The 24,577-nt window shown below is 41.4% G+C and overlaps 1 protein-coding gene and 1 long non-coding RNA gene across 2 annotated transcripts; one reads left to right on the top strand and one right to left on the bottom strand.

Moving 5' to 3' along the window:
* Nucleotides 1-344: 344 nt before the first annotated feature.
* Nucleotides 345-11,802, top strand: LOC140658342 (uncharacterized). Its single transcript, XR_012044699.1, has 3 exons — nt 345-607; nt 10,671-10,743; nt 11,609-11,802. It is a non-coding gene; the product is annotated as an uncharacterized lncRNA (long non-coding RNA).
* On the bottom strand, nt 6,746-24,501 carry COMMD5 (COMM domain containing 5). Its single transcript, XM_072876612.1, has 7 exons — nt 24,290-24,501; nt 20,833-20,993; nt 19,668-19,696; nt 15,688-15,738; nt 11,634-11,729; nt 9,717-9,792; nt 6,746-7,272 (listed from the first exon to the last, which is right to left on the bottom strand). Exons 1-7 carry the CDS (start codon nt 24,465-24,467, stop codon nt 7,171-7,173), a joined length of 693 nt encoding a protein of 230 aa, XP_072732713.1. The 5' UTR covers nt 24,468-24,501; the 3' UTR covers nt 6,746-7,170.
* Nucleotides 24,502-24,577: the final 76 nt, after the last annotated feature.

Here is a 24,577-nt window from a genome sequence, read left to right as displayed (position 1 = left end):
CCCCTCCCCTCCCCGCCGAGGGGCCCGCCCCGCCCCGCCCCGCCGAGGGGCCCGCCCGCCGCCGTCGTGGTGGCCCAGGCGCGGGCAGCCGCCGCCCAGAACCCCGGCCGAGGTCCCGCGAGGGCGGGGGGACAGCGGACGCTGCCCCCGTGGCGGGGGCGGGCTGTCGGGGCCCGGCCCGGCCCGGCCCGGCCCGGGGAGGGGGCGCCCTGTCAGCGGCGGGCGCCCTGTCAGCCGTGGGCGCCCTGTCAGCGGCGGGCAGGCCGCGCCGGGCCGGGCCGGGCCGGTGTGAGAGTCCCGGCGGGCGCGGAAGCAGCTCCGTTTCGGCACCGCCCGCTGCTGCTGTCCGCTGCGGTAGGTCTCGGGCACAGCCGAAATCAGCCGGTGCTCGCTCTCCTCCCCGGCAGCCCGGCCCGGCTGCGTGTCTCCGCGGGCGCTGTTGGGTTCGGCAGAGCCGGGCACCACATCGGGGCACCCAACTGGGAACCGTTTCCCACCAGGCAGCCCGCTTACACCGTGCTTAAAGTGACGTTTGACCCGCTGGTCTACAGTGACACCACGGCGGGAAACTGACTTCACCTCTGGGTTCGGCGTTTTGGTACCTACGGTAATACAAAAGAAATAGCGGTTCAAAGCGATTTTGAAAAACGAGAATGCCTTTTCCTGCTAGAACTGGAGTTTTAAAGGCTGTAGTGACACAGTGAATCGCTCTCTTTAAGCCAATCTGTCTAGTAGTGAAGCTATTTTAATGTCAGGCAATCATGCTTTCAGGACAAGTAAGCAGAACATTCGAAGGAAAATGTGGTGTTTATTTGGCCATGCGGTGTGGCATATTGCATACATATACCTGTCCATGCCAGGTTCTAGATAAAAAAGAACGTGCCTTATGATGTATGTTTATTTAAGACCAGCTGTGTTGACTGCTTCAATCTGCACATTCCCACCAATTTTCATTATATGAAAGGATCGTGCTAGTTGTGCAACTGTTTGCGCTAAATGTATCCTAGGGAGAACATGACCTGTGCTACCATAGAATAGAAGCAATTGTTTTAAAAGAAGTTGTCTGGTTTTTTTGTTTGTGGTTTTATGCAGATCTACAGTTATAGTTTCTAGAAATGTCCATGATATATACATACGTACATTTTCAAATACTCTAAAAATATAGGGCACTTTTCACACTGTCTTAAAATCCACTGCAGAATTTGAAATTTCTGAGGATATCCTATTACTGATACTGTTGGCCTCCTCACAAAGCTCAAGAGAGGGGATGAAGGAATTAATTTCCCGTTTCTTACTTACAGAAGTGTCTGGACTCCCCAGCTTAGACTGTGTAAGCTAAGCATGTGTTAAGGGACAAGCCCTGCCTATGGGGTTTGAAGGGACAGGACAAAAGATGGAAGAAAGGAGAGGTAATGTGACTTTTATAAGACCTTGTTTAGAGAGGATACTTGAGAAAGTCCAGGTGAACTTAGATTTAAAGTGAAAAACTAATTTAAAGCCACTTAAATTCTGGATCTTAACTCTTAATAATATACACTTTAAATTAATAATGAGGGCTAATTTTGTGATGTTTATGTGTCCATGTGCAGGCAATCCTTAAGCTTATACAGAAAGTCAGATATATACGTGGACACAGAAGCCAGCCATGAGACCCTTCAATTGTCTTTGATTCCTACGATGCTAAGACATTTTGCACCTGCCAAAAATTTGGCCCCTGTCTCTAGGGCTCTTGAATCTTTAAAAAAAAAAAAAAAGAGAGAAAAAGTTCAACTTCTAACCGTTGTTCTCAGGCAAGTCTTTTAATTAGGAAAATAAAAAGGTTAATTGAATAACCACTAATTTCAGTAATTCTTTCTGCCAGCACTTAAGTCAGACAATAATCCAAAGTGTAGCACAGCCTGCCATCAAATAATTCAAAGAAAGGTGCGACAACTGAAGCACTTAAAATTTTGGTTAAGCAATGCTTCAGAACAGTTAGAAAGAACTAGCATTTGTGCTCAGAAGTATGGGGTTTTCCCACCAGACTCAAGCTTGCTAATACAGACTTCTTGTTTTCCAAACTTCCATGCAATAAAAACTCATACTATAAAGGAACAAAACCCTTAACAAAAAAAGAGAAAAGAAAGGAAGAACGCTTTTGTGTAGCCTTGAGGTTGACAGTTGTCTCTATTGCAAAACTATAGTCTCGGCAACCCCTCAGTGTGTTATTTTATAACCATTGTCCTGAAAACCACTATGAGTCAAAGCCTATTCAAGTGAGGGAAAGTGACATAACCACTGGTTACCAGTAGCAATGCAATGACAATCTCTCTATCAGGGATATGCCACCAGTATTTACACAGTTACATAGCAGACACTTAAAGAGATAAGTCATGGTATAAAGGGAGCGTTTCTAGCAGCACATGAATTCAAGATAGGGAATGGAAATAGATTGTCATAGAAAATGTAATCAGCATTTGTGCTCTGAAAGGAACTTCCACAGTTTCTATTTACAATGTATGAAAGCATCCGCAGGGCTAGCTGACAGTCTGATCACTCGGGACTGAAATGAGTCTCAAAAAAGCACTGTGAAATGCACTTCTGGGAATTCTCTTACACCAGCAGGGACGTGGCTGAAACATTTCAAGAGAAAAGGGCAGCTGCGCTAATGAACTACTCCTGTGGTGGAAGCTGTATGCTTAGGAGGGTTCAGAACACAGACCTTTATCCAAAGCCAGAAAACAGTTAAGACCTTGTCATGGATGGCCTATGGGCAACAACTCTGTGACTTCTTACAGGAGAAACCAGCTGGCTCTGCCTCTGCTAGTTCCTGGTATGTGTGGTGTTTGGTAAATGTTAGTACTTTGTGGGGTGTGACAGGTACAGAGTGAGCTGTACAGTCACTAACGGCAAAGCATTTTAAAGCCAAGATACTAATTTACTGTTCACTAGAAGTCAAACAACTACAAAATATTTGATTCTGACATCAGGCCTGGCTCTGCAAAGACTTTTAACAAAAACAGCTGTGAAAATTGAATGTACATACTCAATCTAGATATGCTGGGGTGTTTTTATATAACACCTCCTGAAAGCATGGAGTTTTCATACATTCATACATATATTCATGGATTTGGAGCAGCAGTGGGTCATGAGGTGCACTTGATTAGAAAGCAAAAAAAGCAAAAGCAAAAAAAAAAAAAAAAAAAGCAACCCCCTACCTACCTGCATTGTTCATGAGATCAAGAACGAATTTATCCTTCACTTAAACAGAAGAAGTTAAAGCTAGGAGGTGACTCACTCTGCAAAAGCACATCTCCCTTGTATGATTTTTCTACAAAGGGAGGTTTAATTTCTTCCTTTTAATGACAATGAGCACAATACTGATCTTCTTCCAGCAGTTAATGGCTGGCATAACAGGCAGTATGAGAGCATGACTACATTCTTCAGCCTTCTTCTGGAGCTATAATCTGCATTGCACTTTGAGACCACAAAAACAACCAACAAACCTGTTTCTTTCCCCTCTCAAACACAACTAACCCAAGTGTGACTTTCCGACCTGCTAGTCATGCTGACAAAGCTCCTTCTCTACTGGAAGTAGGGATGTGAAAAGTCACATCACAAATACAGCCACAGATGGCTTTTTATTTTCAAGTGCTCTGCACACACAGTAATAGTCCATAGGCAAGAACAGATTTGGACTGATGGCCCAGGGAGTTGAGCCAATTAAAAAAACAAAAAAGAGGGAGGTCTGACCATTACGTCAGGAAGCTGCGCTAACTTACGGTGAGAGAACAGGAAGTGAAGACATATGAGTTCTGTGTTACTTTGCCACTGAATCTCTGAATGACTTCTGGCAGCTATCTTTAACTCTCCGTTTGCATTCTGCCTGCTGTGGCTACTCCTGCATGCACTGGGCATCTCTGCCAATATACACACGTGATTTACATTGAAAACTAATCAAGTTCTATTTTAAATATGTTTTGACACATTAATCTTGAAAGAAAAGGCATAATGTTTCATATACTACAAAGGAAATGAAAGGAAAGGTGTACTGGAGAAATTTATGTTCATATGCCATAGTTAGAAAATCGCTAGAATTAACATTCACAAATACATTATCCAGTTTAAATAAATGCATGGCACCATCAAATAGAGAAAGCAACTGGATCACTGGGGTTTGTTTTTCAGGGAAAACTACCAATAGAACCTGTGAAAGGTCCTTGTTACCTATTGGCCCATGAACAGTGTGTAATAAAAAAAAAAAACAGTGCCCTTCCCACGCAAACCTCCTACCTTCCTAACTGATGACTGACTTAGTGATCAGCTTGACAAGACCCCGGGACCGACAAAGAGAGCATCCCATTCAAGTTGTATCTTTCACTGCATGATACAGAAAGGGGGATTCACAGTGTGTCCTTGAAGTATAACCAAACTTAGAGTTGGGTAAAATAATTTCTGTTCAGACATACCCAGATTCTTAGAAGGTTACTTTTGTTCTGTATTGGAATGAAAGGGCTACAGTCAGAAATTCAGTGGAATTCAAATTGCAGAGTATTTTAATTGTGAAGTAAGAAGATAGTTCAGTGTTGAACAAATATTTAACAGTTCACCATGAAGTTCTGAGAAACCTAACGACAATTTGAAGGCTGTATTTTATCAAAACTGAGGACCTATCGACTAGCCACTCCCACTAGCCATTTTGGTGACAAATGCTGTTTTACTGGAAAGCTAATTTTCCCAATAAAACAGCAGGAAGGAGGAAAGCTCAAATTAACTCTTCTTTTAAGGACAGAGGAATGAAAATCCCAAGTGTTGAAGTGTGCATGGTAAATCTCCAATGTGCATGGTAAATCTCCAATTACAGTAAACTCCTGCTTAAAAAAAACTCCCGTGGCAAGACAAACTTGAGACTAAGACGTCCACCACCCCTTGAGGAGAATGTGAGGAAAACAGTCAGGAAGCCTTCCCATTTCTGGAGAACATGGGCAATTGCTTTTACAGGAGAACAACTGAATGAATATATTCTGGCTAGAAGGTAAAGGTATTTATGGATTCTTCCACTCTGACCAGTAAAAAAATACTTTGCAAATCTCTTGATAGCTCATTTTATACCCATGCAGTGTTGCATGTGCCTGAAAAGACTTCACTTACGGCCTCAGTTGAGATACCTTTCCAGTTTGAAACCACGTAAATCTAAACATTCAGAAGGGCAAGGTTATAACAAAGAACATAAGAACGTATGTTCTGTTTCATAGCTTGTGATAATGTAATTCCAGAAAGAAGATGATCAAGCTTCACAAAGTAAACCAAAAAGAAAACATCACATTAATGCAATCTACAGTCCACTTGAAGTTATAGGAGCGAATTCCTCTTTATATGCTTTGGTACGACCTGAACACGGTAGTTAAGATGCAGCATGGAGCAAACCTGGAAATTATTGATGAGTAGCCTACACAGCAAATGGAACATGCAGCTTTTGAACAGTTTGAAATCATGGCTGATAGGTTTATTTGAAACTGCAGGACACATTCTCGCACAGGTTTTAAAAGCTCTCTGGACCACAGCTATTTAGCTGTCTTTAGATTGGTACGGGCTGCTGTCAAAGAAGTCTCCTCTTAAAAAGTATGACAATGAAGTCTTTTTATGCCTGTTGTGATTCTTAAAATCCAAGAGCCAAGTCATCCTTTCCTACACAAACATCTGTGGGAGTGTAAAAGGCCTCCTGAATCCACAATTTTAATTTCAGTAGTTTTCTGCAGGGACTGACGAAGATAAAGGCAAGTTCTACAATCCCAAAAACTGAAAGAGAGAAGTATGGGTGGTACCACTGAGGTAGAAACCCCAAAAGCAGCTAGAATAAGCCAATGCTTAACAAGGGTAGTGGCATGTGCTTTCTAAGCTACCTCTGACAGCCAGATAAATCCTATAGTTCTAGGGCCCACGGCCTGTGCTGCCTTTGGGCTGTTGCTCACAGCCTCCCTATCTTTGCTGCTGGGGGAAAACGCATTCAGGCAATGATTGAGGAATGCATCCCTTCTTGGCAAAACTCTTAGGGACATACTTGCGGTCCCACAGCGTTTAAATGAGACTTAAAACATATGCTTCAAGTTAAGGGAGTTCTTCCAAGGTTTACTCATGGAGCAAAGGAGTTACTTAGAATAGAATAAGAGTATTTCAGTTGGAAGGGACCTACAATCATCATCTAGTCCAACTGCCCGCCCAGTTCAGGGAACTTCAGCCTATGGTTAACTGATTTTTTGACCTAGGGGCTTGGATATCCTCATACGTGTGACACTCATCCCAGAGGCTGTATGCAGCCTCTTCAATCCTGGGATCTGACTTGCCCTATTAATGAGTATATAGTGGTCTTGTAACCTTGTAGTGGTCTACAAGGTTACTCCCTCCTGCTGTTTGCTATCATTGCAGTGCCAGAGGTTTCTGCCCAGTAAAAAGTCAGATTATTCCATTCACATCAAACATATAGGACATACACAAACATTCATGAAACAAGAGGCAGGCATTTCCAGTTAGAAATCTATGAGATTACTGCTATTTAGCCCATTCTGGTCAAACAGATAAAGACTTAGATTGCACCTTTCCACTTCTTCAATTCCATGGAAGCTCAGTCAATACTTCTTTCTTGATCCACCGCCTTCCAATTTTCTTCAAAATTAGCCTTTAAATATCTGTAGCTATACCTCAGTCACTTAGTGAGAAGCCAGACAGCAATTTTACTTATGCAAAACTCAAGTTCACATTTGTCATACTAGAGCACAGGAGTAGTTTTTTTATTTTATTTTTTATTTGAGATATTGCAGAGCTTTCTTATGATACACATTGATAAGGCTTCCGGTAGCAGGCTTTCAAAAATAATTAGAGTGATGAATCATAATCAGAAATAAATGACTCTTACATCTATTAAGACAGTTATTTAAAAATGTTTTGATGAATCATGCAAAAATGCTCGCAACCAGCATTATACTTTTTCATAGATGTATTTTTTGTTTTTCCTAAGTCTTATGAAAAGAGCTTGTGCTTTTAACACTTGAATCAAAAAAATATTTACAGCAGACATCATAAATGCTACATTGCAGTTCAGAGAGGCAAAGCGGTGATAGTCCCCTGCTTTGCCATTCACAAAACACGCTGAGGGTTTCAGATCTGTTCTATAAACTCCCAATTTAAAAGTGTTTAGTCCTGGATCTTCAGTATGCTCCTTTTCTCCAAATCATTCATTTCCTTCAGTATAAGGGCAACATTGTATCTCAGTTCTTGAAACTTTGCAACCGGCACCTGAAACGGAATATTCAGGTTAGAAAACATGAAACTTCTTAGGAACTTGTGACTAGGGCATGCCTATGGGTAGGGAACATTACTTTTTTTTTTTTAGACTTAAGACAAAGGATTTGAGGTTAATAAAATTCAGTTAATTGAACTAAATCATCTGGGTGAAAAAGAAGAGGAGAGTGGGAAAAACCAGAAATAACAGCTCCATAGTACATTTTCTATACTGCCTGATGTGAGAAAGGAAGTAGTCCACAATGTAAACTGATGTCTGCTGTGGTGTAAGACAGTCATGGATTGGGAGGAAACATAAAGACACCTGGAAGGTGGTGGACCCTACAGAATTCTCTAGCAACAAATCCCAGATATTCTGCTTGTCCAAGCTTGCAGGAGAAAGGAATTGAGCCTCCAAGCAAGAGACCTGGCAGCAACCTCAAGAGCAGAGAGGACTGGGCACTGTCTATACGTGGAAGGCAAAAGATTTTGATTAAATATACAAAACATTTTCAGCTGTGCAGGAGACTAATGGACTTTCCTTTACCATTTCAAGCCTGAGAAGCCAAATGGATGGAAATCTATTGTCTGTTAAGACAGAACCACATCTGAGCAGAGGCACAGACCGGGTGACAGATTAACATTAGTGCAGTGCACAAACTTCTTTGACTACATTGAAGACATGCAGTTCTTTTGACAGAGTCCCTTGTCATCCTTCTGCCTACTATAGCACAGATATCAATTATGTGAGAGGAATCCAACATCTGATTTGCATTTTCCATATGCATCAGAAATGCAAAAAAAGGCATCACGTCCTTTTCACTTTTGACATATATACAACAAGACTCGAAATGCTGCAATTCCCATTGCTTTTTAAGAAATCTTCATTGTTAGAAGTCACACTGCAATTAAAAAAAAACAAACCAAACGCAAGAGACCAAAGAGTGTAACTTCTCCCTGTGGCATACACATTTTAAAACTGTTCATAACAGAATTATCTTCTGGACTTACCACCTTACATAAGCCCTGTTAGTTAGCAGGACATTCTGAACATGTCCAAATGAAAGGAAACTGAAGAGCTGAGGACTATATTTGCTTGTACGTGGTACCTTGAACCAAAACACAGGTTTATCCCAAAGAGCTAACAATTGCAGAAAGACCACCCATCAGATACAGAAATTGTGTTTACAGTCAGATCTTTGGCATTCAGATCTAAGCAGCAGCAGCAAAGAGCTGATTCTAAGAGAAGCACATTGTTTGCTATCAGACATCTGCACTTCTGTGCGTACTGGACAGGCACACCAACACAACTCCACTGCAGAATAGCAAAGGGTCTTCCACAGACTTACAACAAAAAAACCTAAACCCAAACCAAAACAACCGGGAACAATGCCACCAAGACCAAGACTTTACATTACATACCAGGATATAAAACTCCAAATCTAAACAGCAAAGAATATATACTAATTTTTATTCTCATGAGTGAAACTTACACTGTTGTAAAGGGTTAACCTGAAGTCCATGGCATCATTTAAGTTCCATGGAAGACCTCAAACAGGCCGTATGGGATGGTCTGAGCTGGACTGTCCACAGAGGGGTGAATTTGATCTCCTGTGAACTGCCAGTCTCAACACTTTGCAATGTAGCACAGAACGTGTGCCTTCCTCAATAGCTGCCTTCTTGTGAATCATTGTAACAGTAAAATCAGTCCACCTCTTTCAACCCACAGTGCTTTGGTGCGTCCTCCAGACTACTACTAACACATGAACTGAAGCCAAAATCTTTACAGAGTTCTAATGCAACAATGCCTGCTGTGCACTGAATTCCTGTATGTACCACCACGTTATTTATAGAACAAATAGCATTCTTTTCAAAGGTTAAAAATATGGAAGAGTTTATGCCATCTTCTGGCAAGCCTTTACGTACAGTGTCACAAATACTGCCACTGACTAATTCTGAGGTAAAAAGCAAAGAGTGTTTTTTACTTTCTTTCTAGCAGCAAGAACTGTACTGAAGAAAAGGAATAAAACTACCTCTGCCACAGAAGAGAACGTTACCATTCTCTACCAAATGTAGGAGGTTTAGAAGTGTATCATACATTACATAAACTACCCCAGTAGTTTTTCTGCCCTCAAGAGCCACCATCAAGTCTGAAGGTTACAGTTGATAACAAACCCATAATTTTTAATCAAACCAGATATTATGCAACAGTGCTTTTCAGTAATTAATATTCTTCTAACAAATGAGCAAAATGTGTGTAGGAACAAGGTATGAAATTATTTTGGTTGGCATTTCATTATATATTGTATGCGGCTACACTGAACGTGAAGGATTCCAAAGCAAACCAACCAATGATAATGCATTGTTTACAAAAGCTTTAATATCTTAAATAGTAATTCAACTTCCTAAAAAGAACTTCAAGTGGTTTCTTTTTTATTTATTATGGCAATCAGACTTACTTCAAAGCGATGAGCTGTCCCATCTGAAAGCTTCATCATCATTAGAATGGATGGTTGAAGCGCACGGGCCAGTGAACTGAAATTATTTACATTATTAGTATTACAACAATAGACATCAGCAGTGTGATGAGTACAGCATTGCACATTAACAATTTAAGATGTTCACGTAGGCTTTACATAGAATATGAGTAATTTCAATCAGAGAGTCCTGTACCTGGCTGGCTGGAAACTCATGAACATAGGAGTCCTGTCCAATTTACCTCAGTATTGAGACTAAAACTTTTTTTAATAGTTTAGTAACTGCAAGTTTAGGAGCATTTTCATTTTACACAATAATCAGTTTAGTGGAACCATGATAGGGATAAGAGCTGACCAAGTAATGCTAGTAATAATGCACCATTTTCCTACGCAGTTTACCATGTTGCATTAATCCTTTCCATCCCTTTATGCTTTCAACTGCCATCTCATTTGCGGAATCAAGCTCTTCCAGTCTTCATCCTAAATTTGTGGGTTGTTATTTTATTTGATGACCCAAAGAGGGGAAATGAGTCATTCTTGTGCAGCTTCCATCAACCGATGTTGCCAAAGCCTGCTCAGGTACTGACAGGCGTTACAGCCAGAAACCATACCTCTTTGCAGAGGCTGTTGCTGGATGATAAACAAGAAATCCCAGGGGGAGGTTGACTGGAAAGGAAAATAAGAGGAAGGAAAATAGACAAGGATAATGTATTGCTCCTGTGTTGTTTGGAAAACAAATCATAGGATTTGCCTGCAGCTTGCAAGCATTGTGCCTGAGGATGTTTATCCATACATTTTGCTCTCTTATAGGTACAGATTTTTTCTGCATAGTGATATCTGTGTGGTCCTTACAGCACTGCTCATCTGAGAGTCACCTGAACTAGTAGCTTGTGGCCACTGCAATTTTCACTTAGGAGCCTTTTTTCTTGATTTCAGGAAGACGATCCCTGATTACCCATGGGCGTCTCAACTATGGCAGCAAAGAGACTGCACTCTCCCTCGGATGCAGGTATTCATGAATTCAATATGAAGTCACTCATGCTAACAATTTATGCTACTGACAAATACTGGATCACCGTCCAATTCCTTTCACCCTGGTCCGTCTTGGTTAGAACTAGACAAAGACCAGGAACAGCAGAGACAACAGGTTTCTGTTTCTTTCTGGCTCTAGCCAAAGATCCATCCCCCAGCTTCCTCTGCTGTGGCAGATGGCAAGAAGCTATTCACTGCAGGCACAGGCAGGATGATCACAAAGGCCTTTACTCCTGTTTTGTGAAAGAAACTAGGAGGAAGATCAATGACCAACTGCATAACTATGGCAGTGTAAAGGTGCTGTTCTGAAGCCTCTCTTTGTAGAATCTACAGCAGACTGTACAGGTGATGGAAAGCCATTTTATTTAACATGTGCAACATACAAATGATAGTCTACTTGAGAAGTTGAATAGATTATTTCCCTCCCCTGCTCCAGTGAAACTGAGAGCTTGGCTGGCTGCATGGGGCTCAATCCATCTAATTTATTCCTTCATTTCTGAGGACCTGTGGAGTTGTATCAGCTCCATTAAGTTTCAAAATATTGAACGAGAGACTGAAACTTTGAGTGAAATGTTTCTAGCACAGAGGTTTTAGAGATCAAAACAAATAAGGAGCCTAAAAAGTATCATTAGTAGAAGATGAAGGCAGCAGCCTGTTGGCAGGTCCACGTTAACAGCAGTAACCTGTGCATAAACTGACTTCTACACTGTTCAGAAAATCCCCCCCATCTCTTTCCATTTAATGCTACATGCCAATCCCTAACAGCAAGATACATTTTAACATTGTTGACATTTTTAAGCAGCACAAGAAGTGAGTTTAACCTTGGGCAAAATAATTTCTAGGGTCATGCAGGATTCTCTTTTATACCTTGTGGATATAGCTACGTCCACTCTCCACTTGAAGTCCTGGACACTTGGCAGCCTACTTCGTTGTATCAGAGCTGTGCCTTCGGAAGCAGGACGCCTACAGAGTAAATCAGGAATGGGAGACTGAAATGCAAATTAATAAAAGAAACAACAATCTAAAGAGAAAATAAGATTCCTCAGAACAAACCTGTCCAGAACTTGTTTCTCTCCTACATCTATCCTCATTTAGAGAGGTCTGAATGAGTGGAGGTTTTGTGTATTTAAGACAGCTGTGCTCAGATTACCCACTTTTCCTATGCTTAACTATGGTCCATGTTAAAAAAAGAGACCAAGGGACTCTGTGTAATTCCAGTAAACTGATGTCACTATAAAGTTTAGTAAGAGTCATTGTGGTGGCTGGCATATCTATTATTTCAATTATACGCAACTGTGAGGCATAGAAAGGGATCTGCAATTATATCTTTACCTTCATGCAGATCCAACAGGAACAAGCAAGCAGGAACGAGACAAATGACTTGAGCAAAAAAGCTGGAATAAGGTCACTGTGCTCCTTCAGCAGAAAGCATCTAGTATTAGCGAGCAGCAATGTTTTAAAATATAATAATATTAGAGTGTACTTTGAAGCATACTTTAAAAAAGTATCACATGGTGGTTCTTGCTAATCCAACACAATTTACAAACTCTAAGTTCCTTACGTAATGTTCACTGCCAACCCCAGCACAACCTTTAAGATTTCTGTCTAGCCACGGACTTCATTTATTACTCATATTGCAGGAAGAATCAGGCTGATCAAGCCTCAGTTTATTTCTGTGAGGAAATACAGTTGACAGTGATTAAACTTCAGATGGTTGACAATCTTTAAAATTTTAACAGCATCTTAAGCTCTGGGTAAGTAAACAAGCCAACTCTGATACAAAGACATAACAACCACCCATTTTTAGATATATATGCAGAAATATCTTCAGAATGAGGTCACTCAGCTGGTCCATTCAGGAGTTAGTCTGGACTTCGTGTTACTTACTTTTTTTTTTTTGCTAAGCATCCCATGTTAAGCATCCCAGGATAAGAAACATTACATCCTTTATCCATGGTGCTAGACATAATCTAATTACAGACTTTACATCAGAAAGGAATCCTCTCTGAACAAATCAAGGACTGTAGGAATAATAGTCTAACATCCCTACTCAGATTCTTCTGTGCAAGTTAGCTGGTGCCTTTAGAAACTGCCCAGAAAGATTAATGATTTGGTAAGGTACACAGGACTGACAGGCTGAGATCCTCCAGTACTCTTGCATTTAGCAAAGGTAATATAAGAAAGAATTTATCCTTTTTTTGGGGGGGTGGGGGTGGGTGGGTGTTGTCAAAGTGACACACATTCCTCATAGTATAGTAAAGCAGAAAAAAGAGCAGAAAATATAGATCAGCTGGTTTTTACTCACTGTCAACTACTGGATAGGAAGTAGGTCACCACAGCTGGCTGCAACCATGAGGAGCTGGAGTCTAGAATGGTCATTAGCAGGATTAAACAATAAGAACAGGCCTTTCCCTCAGTGGCGAGCTGCTGCTAGAGTATTGCTTAATTTGTGGAATGCCTAAAAATAGGCACACTGCTCCCACTTCCTTAAGACATACTAACTCCCATCAATGGAAGATAGTCCACTCAGTGCAGCACCAGCATTTTGGGGGAAGAAAGAGTAGAGAAAACAGGAGGATGTTCTAGTTAGTGGTGGTGGGAAAGGTCAGCAATGCCCAAACAGGTGAAGCTTCTGAATATTGTTAACCTATGGCATTTTTGTGGCCAAACCACAAAGCTTTAGTTCTGGTCAGGACTGCACTTCAGTACCATTCCCTCAGAAAGAGTCACGGCTTTTATAGATTAGTTTAAGCTTCTGTCAGCACCTTCCCAGCTTGGACAAGATCACAACTGGAACTGCAAGAATCCTGTAAGGATGACAGAATGTGCATAGTGGCCAACATACATACAGAAATTATACAGGCCGTTAATCAAGCCATTGATTTCTAAGAAGAATAGCAAAATGGAGCAGAAAAGACTCAATGGAACTTATATCCAAAACCTATAGGCTATAATTACATTTTGTAAACACTCTGTGCCAACAGTTGCAATATACTGTCAGCACATAGTGCAGAAGGCACAAGTTAGAATAAGTAAAGCACCATGGATCAGCTAGAGACCGTCCAAATTATACGTGGAAAGGATGATATACCTGGTGACAAGAACATCATCTGCCAAAGGAACAACAGAAGAGCACTCAAAAATGAAAGATTAGAGAATTTGGAGAAGCAGCTGACCTAATAATATCAAAACTAAAGGCAAATTCTGGATGGTTCCCTATGCACATAACAAGACATGCCTACCGGGCCATGAACAGGGAGAATGAATAAATTGGTATGTGTGAAATGCTGACAAATGGCACACAGAAAGCACCCTCCTGGTAGAAACTAAAGCTACGCTATTAAAAAAAAAAGCAGTACATTTATTATAAACATTCAGAGAAAGGGAAGTTAGGATTATCCTTTCCCTTAAAAAAAAAGTTTTAATTCCATGCAGTGATTTGATGGTGTCAGTGGGGCAAGTTTTTCTTTCCTTTCAGTCTATATAGCTTGATGGAACTGTGGGGACACAGAAATACAAATGTCAAATTTCCAGTACTTCAGAGCTGTTGTTTAGTGAACAAAATTGCAAAAATAGGATAAGATGCCAGGAAAAGTATTAAAAATGCATTTTTCTGGGTTATCTAGCTCATACTGAATTTTTGATCAGATGCTAATACTTCTCTTACCATCACAATCATATATATTTACAACTCAATAAGCATATGTATGATTCAGTGTTACATTTAGGATTATAAAAGCAGATCTGTCTAGAAATCAAATCTGAGGTGCTCTTCTCTGGTCTCAAAACACAGAGCAAGATTACACTGGATAATCACAGCTTTCAAAAGGAGAAAAAGCTAAATTTTCCAGCATCGTGATTTCACAGTAGAAAACAGACAATCATGCATGCTTCAAATGACATCTAAATTTATCTTCTTTCTCCACTGCAAACAATATTTCCACTTTGCAACCATGAATTTTGCATTCTTAACACCTATAATTCAAACAGAAGAGCAACGAAAAGATGAGAAGGCTGAATTTATTTTTACTCCCAGAACCTTTAGCGTTAAGCCAAGATCTTAACCAAGGAAATGAAAAATATTTTTAACTTTGGTAGCAGCATTCAGACCCTTGTGAGGGTAACTGAAATACCACAACTATGATTATCAGGATTCCATGGAGAATATCTGGAGCAGCGTTGGGTTAGTGATGCTATATGCTGAGTGACCTCAGGTTTCAAGGAGGAAAGTTTTGCATATGCAAAAAGTTCAAGCAATTTCTAGAAGTAGAATAAGCTAAATATGGTTGACCAGAGAACCATATAGAAAAAAGGAATCCATAGAACAGAAAAAAGACATAGGCTGTTCAAAAAGTTCTTGATTTAGTACTTTCTCTGGAGCTACTGAGGTATACTGCTTAGAAAAGGAATTACAGCTAGCAGAGCACTTGATATCTCATACATGTCATCAAGTCACCCAGTGTGAATTCCCAATTCAGCTGTACATTAAGACTTGATTAAATGCTATCTGAGAAAGCTTCCACGAAGCACAGCATGTAGAAGGCATATGTAGCTTGCCTCTCAACAAAGCAAGTCTTTCACTTTTGCTCTAACTTGCAATAATAACGATTATAAAAATGCTTAATTCTGCAATGCATTTTTTATCTGTAGGTATTGATACACCTTACAGAGCCTATAGAACATTATAAAAACTGATGGGTGGTGATCATAGAAAAATTGAAAATTGGCATGAAAGCTACTTACTGCATATATAGCCATACATGATGGGTATCATGTTATGTTGAATCAAAATAATGGGACAAATCTTGTTCTCATTAATTTAAAGAATTTTGCTGTTCCTTCAATAGGCCTGGGATTTTTGTCAGCAGAGCTCTATGCAACCCTGCTGGTTGCACAATGCATGATACGTGAAGATACTAACCTGTTACCAAAGACTATACTGGAAAAGTCCATGATGAAATCTTCTGGTATCCTTAAAGAGAAGAGCAATACAAAATAGTTATGTGTTTTGTAACCACAAATATATGGCTTTAGCTACAAAAAAAAAAATCTATTATAGAACACAAAAAATGTGTCAACAATTTCCATCTTCCATTGCTTAAAATTGCCATCAGCTCTTACGTAAGCACTTCAGTATTGATTCAGTCTAGGCTCTCAAAAGGACAGCTTATGTTTTTATATCAAGAACCCTGAAAACTGTATTACATCTTCCTGTTCTACCTAGTATGGCAACATACTAGGTTTCAAAAGAACCCAGTATTTGCTTAACTTCTCAGTATTTGCAGTAAAGTCAAGAAAAGTTTTACTGATGGCTCTGACAAGTGCAGAAGGCAGGCCAGCAATGCATGCTTTCAAAAATCCCAAACCTACACATTTAATTTCACTTTCACCTGAAGTGTAATGAAAAGAAGACAGAATGGATTGCTCCCTCAAAAGTAAAAACAGAGGCCCTTGTAGGTAAGATTACAAAAAGGGCATATCTAACGTGGGGAGGACAAGCATAAAATTGATGGGGACCATGAGAACTGGTCGAATAGACTAACTCACACTCCATCCACCCTATGCCTCTCCACTACTTTACTATTCCTCCAATGCTGTTGTTGCCTTACAAACAAGCTGCTGTTGATTTTCAGTTCAGTATATCAGGCAGTGAATTGCAAAGACTGCAGAGCAAACACTATCCATTCAGCTGCCTTTGCCAAGGGACAGTAACCTCCTACAGAGAGGCAGGTTGGGCAAGTGGGAGGAGTAACTACTTCTGCTGCCTCAGTTAAATCCAGGACTCAACATGAATCAGTGCCCAGAGACATTACTCACCAGTGGCTTGAGTTACACAGCGGTATGTCAAAGAAAAATCAAAGCAAACAAGGAAGTTACCTGTCCTAAAGGGCTTACAGTGCCTAATGATGGGAAAAAAAAAACAACTCATCAACGCACACAGTGGGAAGATGAAACAGCAGTTACTAGAGCTTGAATCCTTAATGGAAGAAGTGGGTTTAAAACAGATTAAATGGTGCTTGGATAAAACTGAATTCATATTAGCAAGGTAGTTATCTGAGGCAAACTGGGAAGTGAGGAGGAGGGACTAGACAGTGCTTTTTTGGCTGCATGTGTCTTTCCTTCTTTCAGAATAGACAAGACTATTTCTGCAGACATTACTTATACTTTCCACGCAAGTGTATCACTTAACCCATCCTGATGATGACCCAATATCCTCTGTATGTACTGGAATAGCTGGAGATAGGGGGTTGTAATATGATTACTATGATACCTATCACAATACTTGCTCGACTGTAAGAAGCATTGCGAAAGCAAAACAGAAGCATTAATGCTACTTTTAAGCTTGCATTATTTTTGCTGTGCAGTTAATGACTTTGCTGAAAATTCTGTTCCTGGCTCAAGCAGCTTACACAAGGCCAGTCACACACTAGGCAGATCAGACACAGAACATGGCACAGCTCAGGCCTGAGCTACAGATGGCAATTTTCAAAGGAACATTCTGAGGAAGGGACTCAAGGGGCAAGGAAGAAGGTGTGAGGATGTCTCCATCCCATGTTATTGGCCTGAGCCATAAACAACCTGACAGGGAAGGGAAAAAATAGCACCCACAATTTAGAGCAAATTTATTCTCACTGGCTCAGCCAGTCAGGCCAAGAAATAGGGGATATAGAATGGCAACCCTGTGAAACCAATAGTACTGATCTAATTAATCAGAAGTGGGCATGTCTCCCAGCCTCTCTCTCCACCAAAACTAGAAGCCAAGACCAGCTGCATCACCAGGAAATTGAGAATTACAAGACTTTATATGGGTGTAATTAGTCCAATCTTCAGCTTCACTGAAGGAAACAAAATAGAATGCAGGAGTGGTGAAAAAAGGTAACCTGGCCCAGAGCTCAAACCTTTTAAAAGAAGACACAACAAAAAAAAGGGAAATAAGTAATTTTTCTGCCTTAAAATGCAAAATACCTGCCCAAACACTGGGTGCCAATAATGCCAAGACACTGCTTGTGTCATCTGCAACCAATTACATGTGTTCTTCATGCACATGATCACAGGATGACCCACAGGAGTCACTGCAGAAGGATAAATGTCTGAATGTAATTATCAGGTGCCTTAAAAATGAGCAAGTATTTCATCTCCAAACCCAAGTGCATTGGATAGGAAATGACATTTCCCATAGGAATTGAAGATGCTAAAGGTGCTACCAAATTTACTAAATATCATAGCTTGAGAGTAGAATAAGCTATTTAGTCTTCTAAAAGTTCAGCCACAAGGTGGAAAGTGCTACTCACAGGAAAAAAGACTGTCAGAGATGGAAGTTAGGAAGAGTCCCAATAATGTCAGAATCATTGGAGCATAACAGCAACGAGCAGCACATAAAACATACAAGTCTGCAAGCAACACAAATGCAGTTACCTGAACTATTGCCGCTATATCAGTCACGTTAACCCGAACAACAAGATATAAAAGATTTATCAAGATATAAAAGATATAAAAAAGATCATCCAGACTGAAAAGTGTCTTCATAATTCCATGAATAAACCATAAAGTGAGAAGAAAAAACCCCAACTACAAAAGTGTAAGCCATTAAAGTGTGGTCAAATGACAAGGACAGGGGCCCGGGAGTCTGTATTTCTAGATAAAGCCAGTGTACACCGCCAGCCCAGCCAATGACTTCTGGCACTCCTGTATACCAACCTTTTCCACTGCTCAACAGAGGAATATTCACCCACCCTCAGAGAACTTGGCATGGAGCTTTTAGTGCTCTTCATTATTCCATAACCATACCGAACACATTCTGTGTGCACCTCAAACAACACCAACTCCCACCAGGTCAAGAGCAATTCATCAGTTTCTTACTGACCTACTCTAACCTGGGTGTGAACTCCATGACCTGGCAGAGGAAGCAGCTTGCATTTTAGTTCACAAGACAAAAGGCAGGTCAAACTCCAGCACCAAGCTGCAGACAAAATTGTATCAACTAGCATCAACCTTTCATCATGGCCCCAATACACCTTTCACCAATTACCCCCTGATTACATGTCTAAATCTGCCACTTTAATTTGCCTGAAGTTGCTCATGAAGTAACTTATGACTCCAGAACAAAGTCTGAGGAGAAAGCCAATTGGCAGGTTAACAGATAAATGAGTATGAAAAAAGACAAGAATTAGAAAAACATCTATCTGTTTCTCCTAGGTAGCAATCAGAATGCTAAGAATTATGGGAAATTAGCATCTTAAAATAATTGAGTCTTGGCACAGAGGTTTCTCTACAGATGAAAACATCAACTGTTGTTACTCTCATTGCTACTGAATATGGAAATAAGAGAAAACCTACAAAGACTATTAGTATCTGATGTCTAGCTTTTAGGATATGAACTTCTGTTCAGAGATACTCTGAACAGACTAATACAGATGACTAAGTCTGTAACAAATGTTATGCTTTCTTGGGTAATGGGCAGGAAAGATTGTAGCTGAACAAGGTGGTAGATTTCATGAGTGTTGTATCGTTGGCCTTTCAAAGAAGAAAAAAAGTAGGGCAGTTTCTTAGTGTCTGAAATGTTACCACTGTCTTACCAACCATGTTAAAAAATACTGCAGGGCAAGGTGGGATGGCAGAGAGAAGGTCACTCACATTTGCATAACCTACATTACGGACTAAATTAGACCAATGTCCCCAGCATGTGAAATTTACTGCTCATGCTCAGTGCTAAATCAAGTCTTACACAACACCTGTTTTTTTTCCTCTGGCTTCACATGACATTCGGCAAGAGATCTAGTATGTATTATTTACAGGTAATTTTTATACCAACTTTTTTGTGTAAAAAAGTTGATTTGGGGACATAATTACATAAAAGTTATGAAAAAACAAACATTAAAAAACAGGCATAAACAGGCATACCTGAGCTCCTTTAGGTCTTCCTTAAAAACCTAGAAAGATAAGGAAGGTGAAATTTTACAGGATGTAGTCTTGAAAGATCATTTCTTACCTAGTGAATTAATAGTGGTTACTTGCTTGGCATCTCTCCCCAAAAGTTTTAGTCTTGAGTGCCAGTAGTTTTGAAATGACAGGTTACATATTAAGAAGAATTTCTGGAAGCGTTTAATCAAGTTGTAAGAAATTAATTTTAAAGACCTAAATCTCTCGGAAGCCTTTATTTTTGAAAACAACATCCCTGTCATTTCTTTTCTCTCTAACATATTCTTCTTTTATAGTAATTATGTGCCCTTATTCTCAAATATGTTTTGCAGTAACTTGTTTAAACTATGACAACAGAAAGGAAGTGGCAAAAGATAAGCTCCGAATTCTAAAAGCATACTTTCACTATGTTTCCTGCAATATATGAGCTTTCCCAGTATGCCTGGGTAAATATGAAAACAGTATCTTAAACAAGAGAGAGGGGCTGGAAGCCCAGAAGTGGTTCACTCACATAAATACAAAATGAGAAAAGAAAAAATGTAAGGAAGAGTAACATGAAAAAGGAGAGAAAATAGCCATGAAGCAGGAATAGGGGTTGGGAACATGGCAAATGTATACATATTCACACAGAACATCCATAGCATAAGCAGAAATAGCGCTTTCTCCCAGTTTCCACTATATTGTTCTGGCCACAAGACCTTCCTTCCTCTATGGCAGAAGTATGAAGAAAGGCAGACAAACAAATATGAGAAATTGTAAGTGTGGACAAAATGAGCGGTATGTGTGAACACACAGTTAGGGTAGGAGAGAGAGTTGATGCCAATGAAATAACACTTTGCAATGGTTTCTTCTGGGGTTTTAAATTAAGACTGAAAACAAACATGCACAGTAAAACAAGATGCTGAAGCAGAAAAAGATACAGGAATCTCTTTCCCAAAGCTTAAATGCTCCTCCAAAAAGCTCGCTGTAAGTCTACCCAACAAGTAAAATAATAAGCTCTAGATTTTTAACAGTTTCTTCCAACCACTTTAACTTGGACCAACATTTTTATGTGCAGCTCCCCACCCTGGCAAAGAGGGTTTAGGTGGTAACTTGCATCTGACCCAGCTTTTAACTTATTGGGACCACAAGGACTCCCAGAACTTACTTCTTGTTTGAAAGTCGATAAGGGGAGTCTCAACGCTTCTCGGAGAAGGGTATACATGCCAGAAATGAGGAAAGCAAGCTGCTCTTCTGAGAGATTAGTGCTTTCTGCAATCACCTTGACAGATTCCTTGCAGTCTTTTCCTTCCAATGCATTAACAGTGACTGTGAATAAGAAAGCAAAGCAAGATCCCTTTAAAAAGAGGAAGACCTGGAGACCGTGAACGTTAATATAAACATGTCTATGATTTTACTTGACTTAATGTACTGACATTTTTCCTGATGTGAAACTGTCACTTCAGGTCTCTGTAAATACGTCTGACCATCCACCACCACAGGTCAGTCTCACAACACTTTACCAAGAGAACTTCAATGGATTAAGCTTTTGCATTGTAAAATTGAAGATGTTTTCACTGTTGACGTTCCAGTGGGATAATGCAAAAAAGATTAAAAAATTCATTGCTCATGAGTTCAAATCCAACTTGAGCTTCTGTCAACAAACTTGTTCACATCAGAAGTCTGCTTACAGCTTAATTACACTTCTGATACCCAGGATAAGAGAGGACTGAGAGAGTAAACAATTCAACACTGTTCTCCAATGTTTCACATAATTAATTTATCTTGCAATGTCAGCAGAGGCTAAGGACTAAATGAGCAAGGAGAAAACTAAACCTTCAAGTCTTGTAGTCTGCACAACTGGTGATAGTACGGACTTTAAAGGAAAGTACTGTTAACCCACGTAGCAATATTATACACTAATAACTGGTGTGGGTTTATTTCAATCTTCATCATGCAGTTATTCCTCCTTTCTCCATATATGCACTGCCTTATATACATTTCTGTTGTCATGTCAGCCTCTGTCCTGCACTCTGATCAGTCCGGATGGACTGCTGGAGCCACAGGAAGTCCCACTGTGGATAAAAAAAAGATTACTGACACAATCCCATTGCAGGATCGGGGCATTAGATTAGTCATTTATCACGAGCCATACTTAGTGCTGTGAATAAAATATGAAAAGTTAAAAATGGCCAGCAAGTGTTACCAAAAGCCAACACTAAGAGATTAGCTTAACACTAAGGTTGGAAGAAAAAAAAAAAAAAAAGAAAGAAAGAAGAGTTTGAATCAAAATGCCAGTCTTCCTTTTGGTATGAGATGAGTTCCACTGGCTACTATCTTCTAATTCTGAATAAATTCTCTTTGCTTTTCACATTTTTAAATGCACACCACATTCAGTGGTGAGTCCTGGATCATTCACGTGGCTGACTGAGTTCATCTGGCGCTATCTGCACAGCAGATTTCGCACAGAGTAGCTAAGATGTGCAAGGTGCTAATACCAAGCTTTCCACACTGTCTGAAAAAGGCTCTGCTCTGCGACAACAAAACTGGCTTTGAGAAGAGTCTACTTACTGGAAAGGCCAAATACAGATCAGCACTGAGGCCTGTCTACTAGATCATGGGCAGAGCAGGAAACACATTGCTGTCTACTTACCTACGTAAATGCAACTTTGATCTGTCTCTTCAAAGAACAACAGGTTGCTTATAGCTTTTAACTAGACAAGTTTAATGACAATATTGGTCTTCTTTCTGTTGACCAACCCTAATAACTGGTTAAAAATCTATGTCTTCTTTTATAACCTACTTGCGTTACCCTAGAATACAAGATTTTTTACTCAGTATAGCTCAGGGAACTCAGAAATATCAGCTGTACCAATATTTCCAACAGTCCATCTAAGGGAGAAAAAAAAGAATAACCCCAAAACATCCCAAGGAAATCTCACTGCTGGGTCACTTGCTCCTAGCCGAAGATGCCCACAGTCTCAAACTTGAACTTGCAGTTTAGCAGAGCCTGCAATAACACTGTCTGGATAACCCTGAGATAATGGTATATGCAGTTCTTACATCATGAACTGAGCAGGCATATGACGCAGTATCTCATTTTTTATAATAGCTATTATTTAGCAATAGAGTAACAGCAACAGCCTCAAAAAGCTAACTTGGTGCCAGTGCCAGAGCAATTTAGATACACTCTGTTGAAATCCATCATGTCTTCAAAGACTACTAAACCTGTAAAGGAAAAACCGCTGTCCTGCAAGCGTTAATCACAGAGCCGCCAGCTCTGCACGATGTGGAGGCTGTCTCCATCCGCTCTGGGGGACACGGGCGCTTGGGCGGATCAGCGCGGTGGGGTTACCCGCCCTGCCTTCAGATGGTTTAGAAGGACTGTTTGCTCCCCCTACAGTAGGAAGCATTTATTGCACACCTAAATGTAGGCGATAACTTACACCGAAATTAAACCCAGATGGGGCTTAGGAGACGGTCAGGCTTCCTGGCACTGGTATAACTTTCCGGTCTCCGCTGCCCCTGCACTAGACAGCAAGTATGGTTCAACATCTGTATTTACTTTTGTCCCAAATGCCTCTGCCTACACGTAGCTTTATCGCTTTCAATTATTGTAAAGAAACCCTGGATACATTGCTCCATTTCTGACACTGTGCAGTAACACTTTTAAAGACAAACCAGCTACCAGATGCTTGGAGTCCTTGTTGACTCAAATCAGGAAGAGAAAGCCTGAAAGGAAGTTAGCTGAGAGAACACGCGTGTAAGTTCGCAGCACTACGCCATGCTGCGCAGCAGTTGGTCTCTTCTCAGCTGGACACAGACAAGCTGTTCCTTTGCTCTGCTAATCAACTCTCCTCTTCGATTGTTCTGTGGTTATTTTGCATACAATAATTTACTCAGCTGAGTAACTCTGATTTCGGTGGTCAAAGGAGCCTTGAGAAAATCTCAGGTCCTGTCTTGCCTCACCACAGGGAGCAGCCTCACAGACAAAAATCAAACAGGCAGAGCATTTTCAAGCTTACAGCCCCAGCTTCAGTAAGACACCCGCACTTTGAGGTTCCTTTATTTTCTCCTGCACGTTACGAGAATACCTACGGGGTCTCCAATACCCATGGAGTCTCCAACTTTTGCGTGCCCTACACAATGTGACAGTGACTCGACCACTGCCTCTGGGACCGAGGGGTGAGAGAGGAATGATCTTAACAGCGGTGAGTGCGAGTTTTAGGGCCATCTATAGCTGCAAAAGTCCGTACCTCATTCTCACTGATTTTACAGAATTTTAGAACAACCAAGAAACCCCGCCATTTAACCCTCAGCTTTAGCTTCCCGCTGGGAAAAGCAACGGGAAGCCTCCCAGGACAGCTGCAACCCTGCCCACGCAGGGCAGAAGAGAGCAGACCCCCCAGCCGCCCTTGCCTTCCTCAGAGGATCCACGGCTTCCTCCAGGAACGCGGCGCCTGCCCGCCGGCTCTGGCTGGGTCACCCGCTCCCAGCAGAAGACACCTCTGCGGCGGGGCGGCGAGGGCCCCTCCCGCGCCCACACCACGCGGAGGGCGGCGGGGAGCCCCGGGGCAGGGCGAGCCCCGGCTGCGCGCCGAGGGCAGGCCACGCTCGGGCCCTACCTTTGAGGAGCCGCCGGAAGGTCTCCTTGCCCACGTCCTGCACGGCCCGGGCCATGGCCTCCACCTCGGCCGGCACCCGCGGCCCCAAGAAGCCGCCGCCGCCGCCGCGGCCCCCACCGCTCTCGCCGTGCCCGTAGGCCGCCCCCGCGGCCTTGCCCGCCGCCGCCGCCGCCGCCATGGCAGCGCGGCCCCGCCTGGCGCTGACGCGCCGCCCCACGCGCGGGGCGGAGTGCGGGGGCGCGTGCTGGGGGCGGGCACGCGTGGGCCGCCATCCGCCCTCCGCCGCGG

Source organism: Ciconia boyciana, chromosome 12 (genome assembly GCF_034638445.1).
Source record: "Ciconia boyciana chromosome 12, ASM3463844v1, whole genome shotgun sequence".
NCBI classification, from domain to species: Eukaryota; Metazoa; Chordata; class Aves; order Ciconiiformes; family Ciconiidae; genus Ciconia; species Ciconia boyciana.
This window is presented reverse-complemented; position numbering and strand designations above follow the sequence as displayed.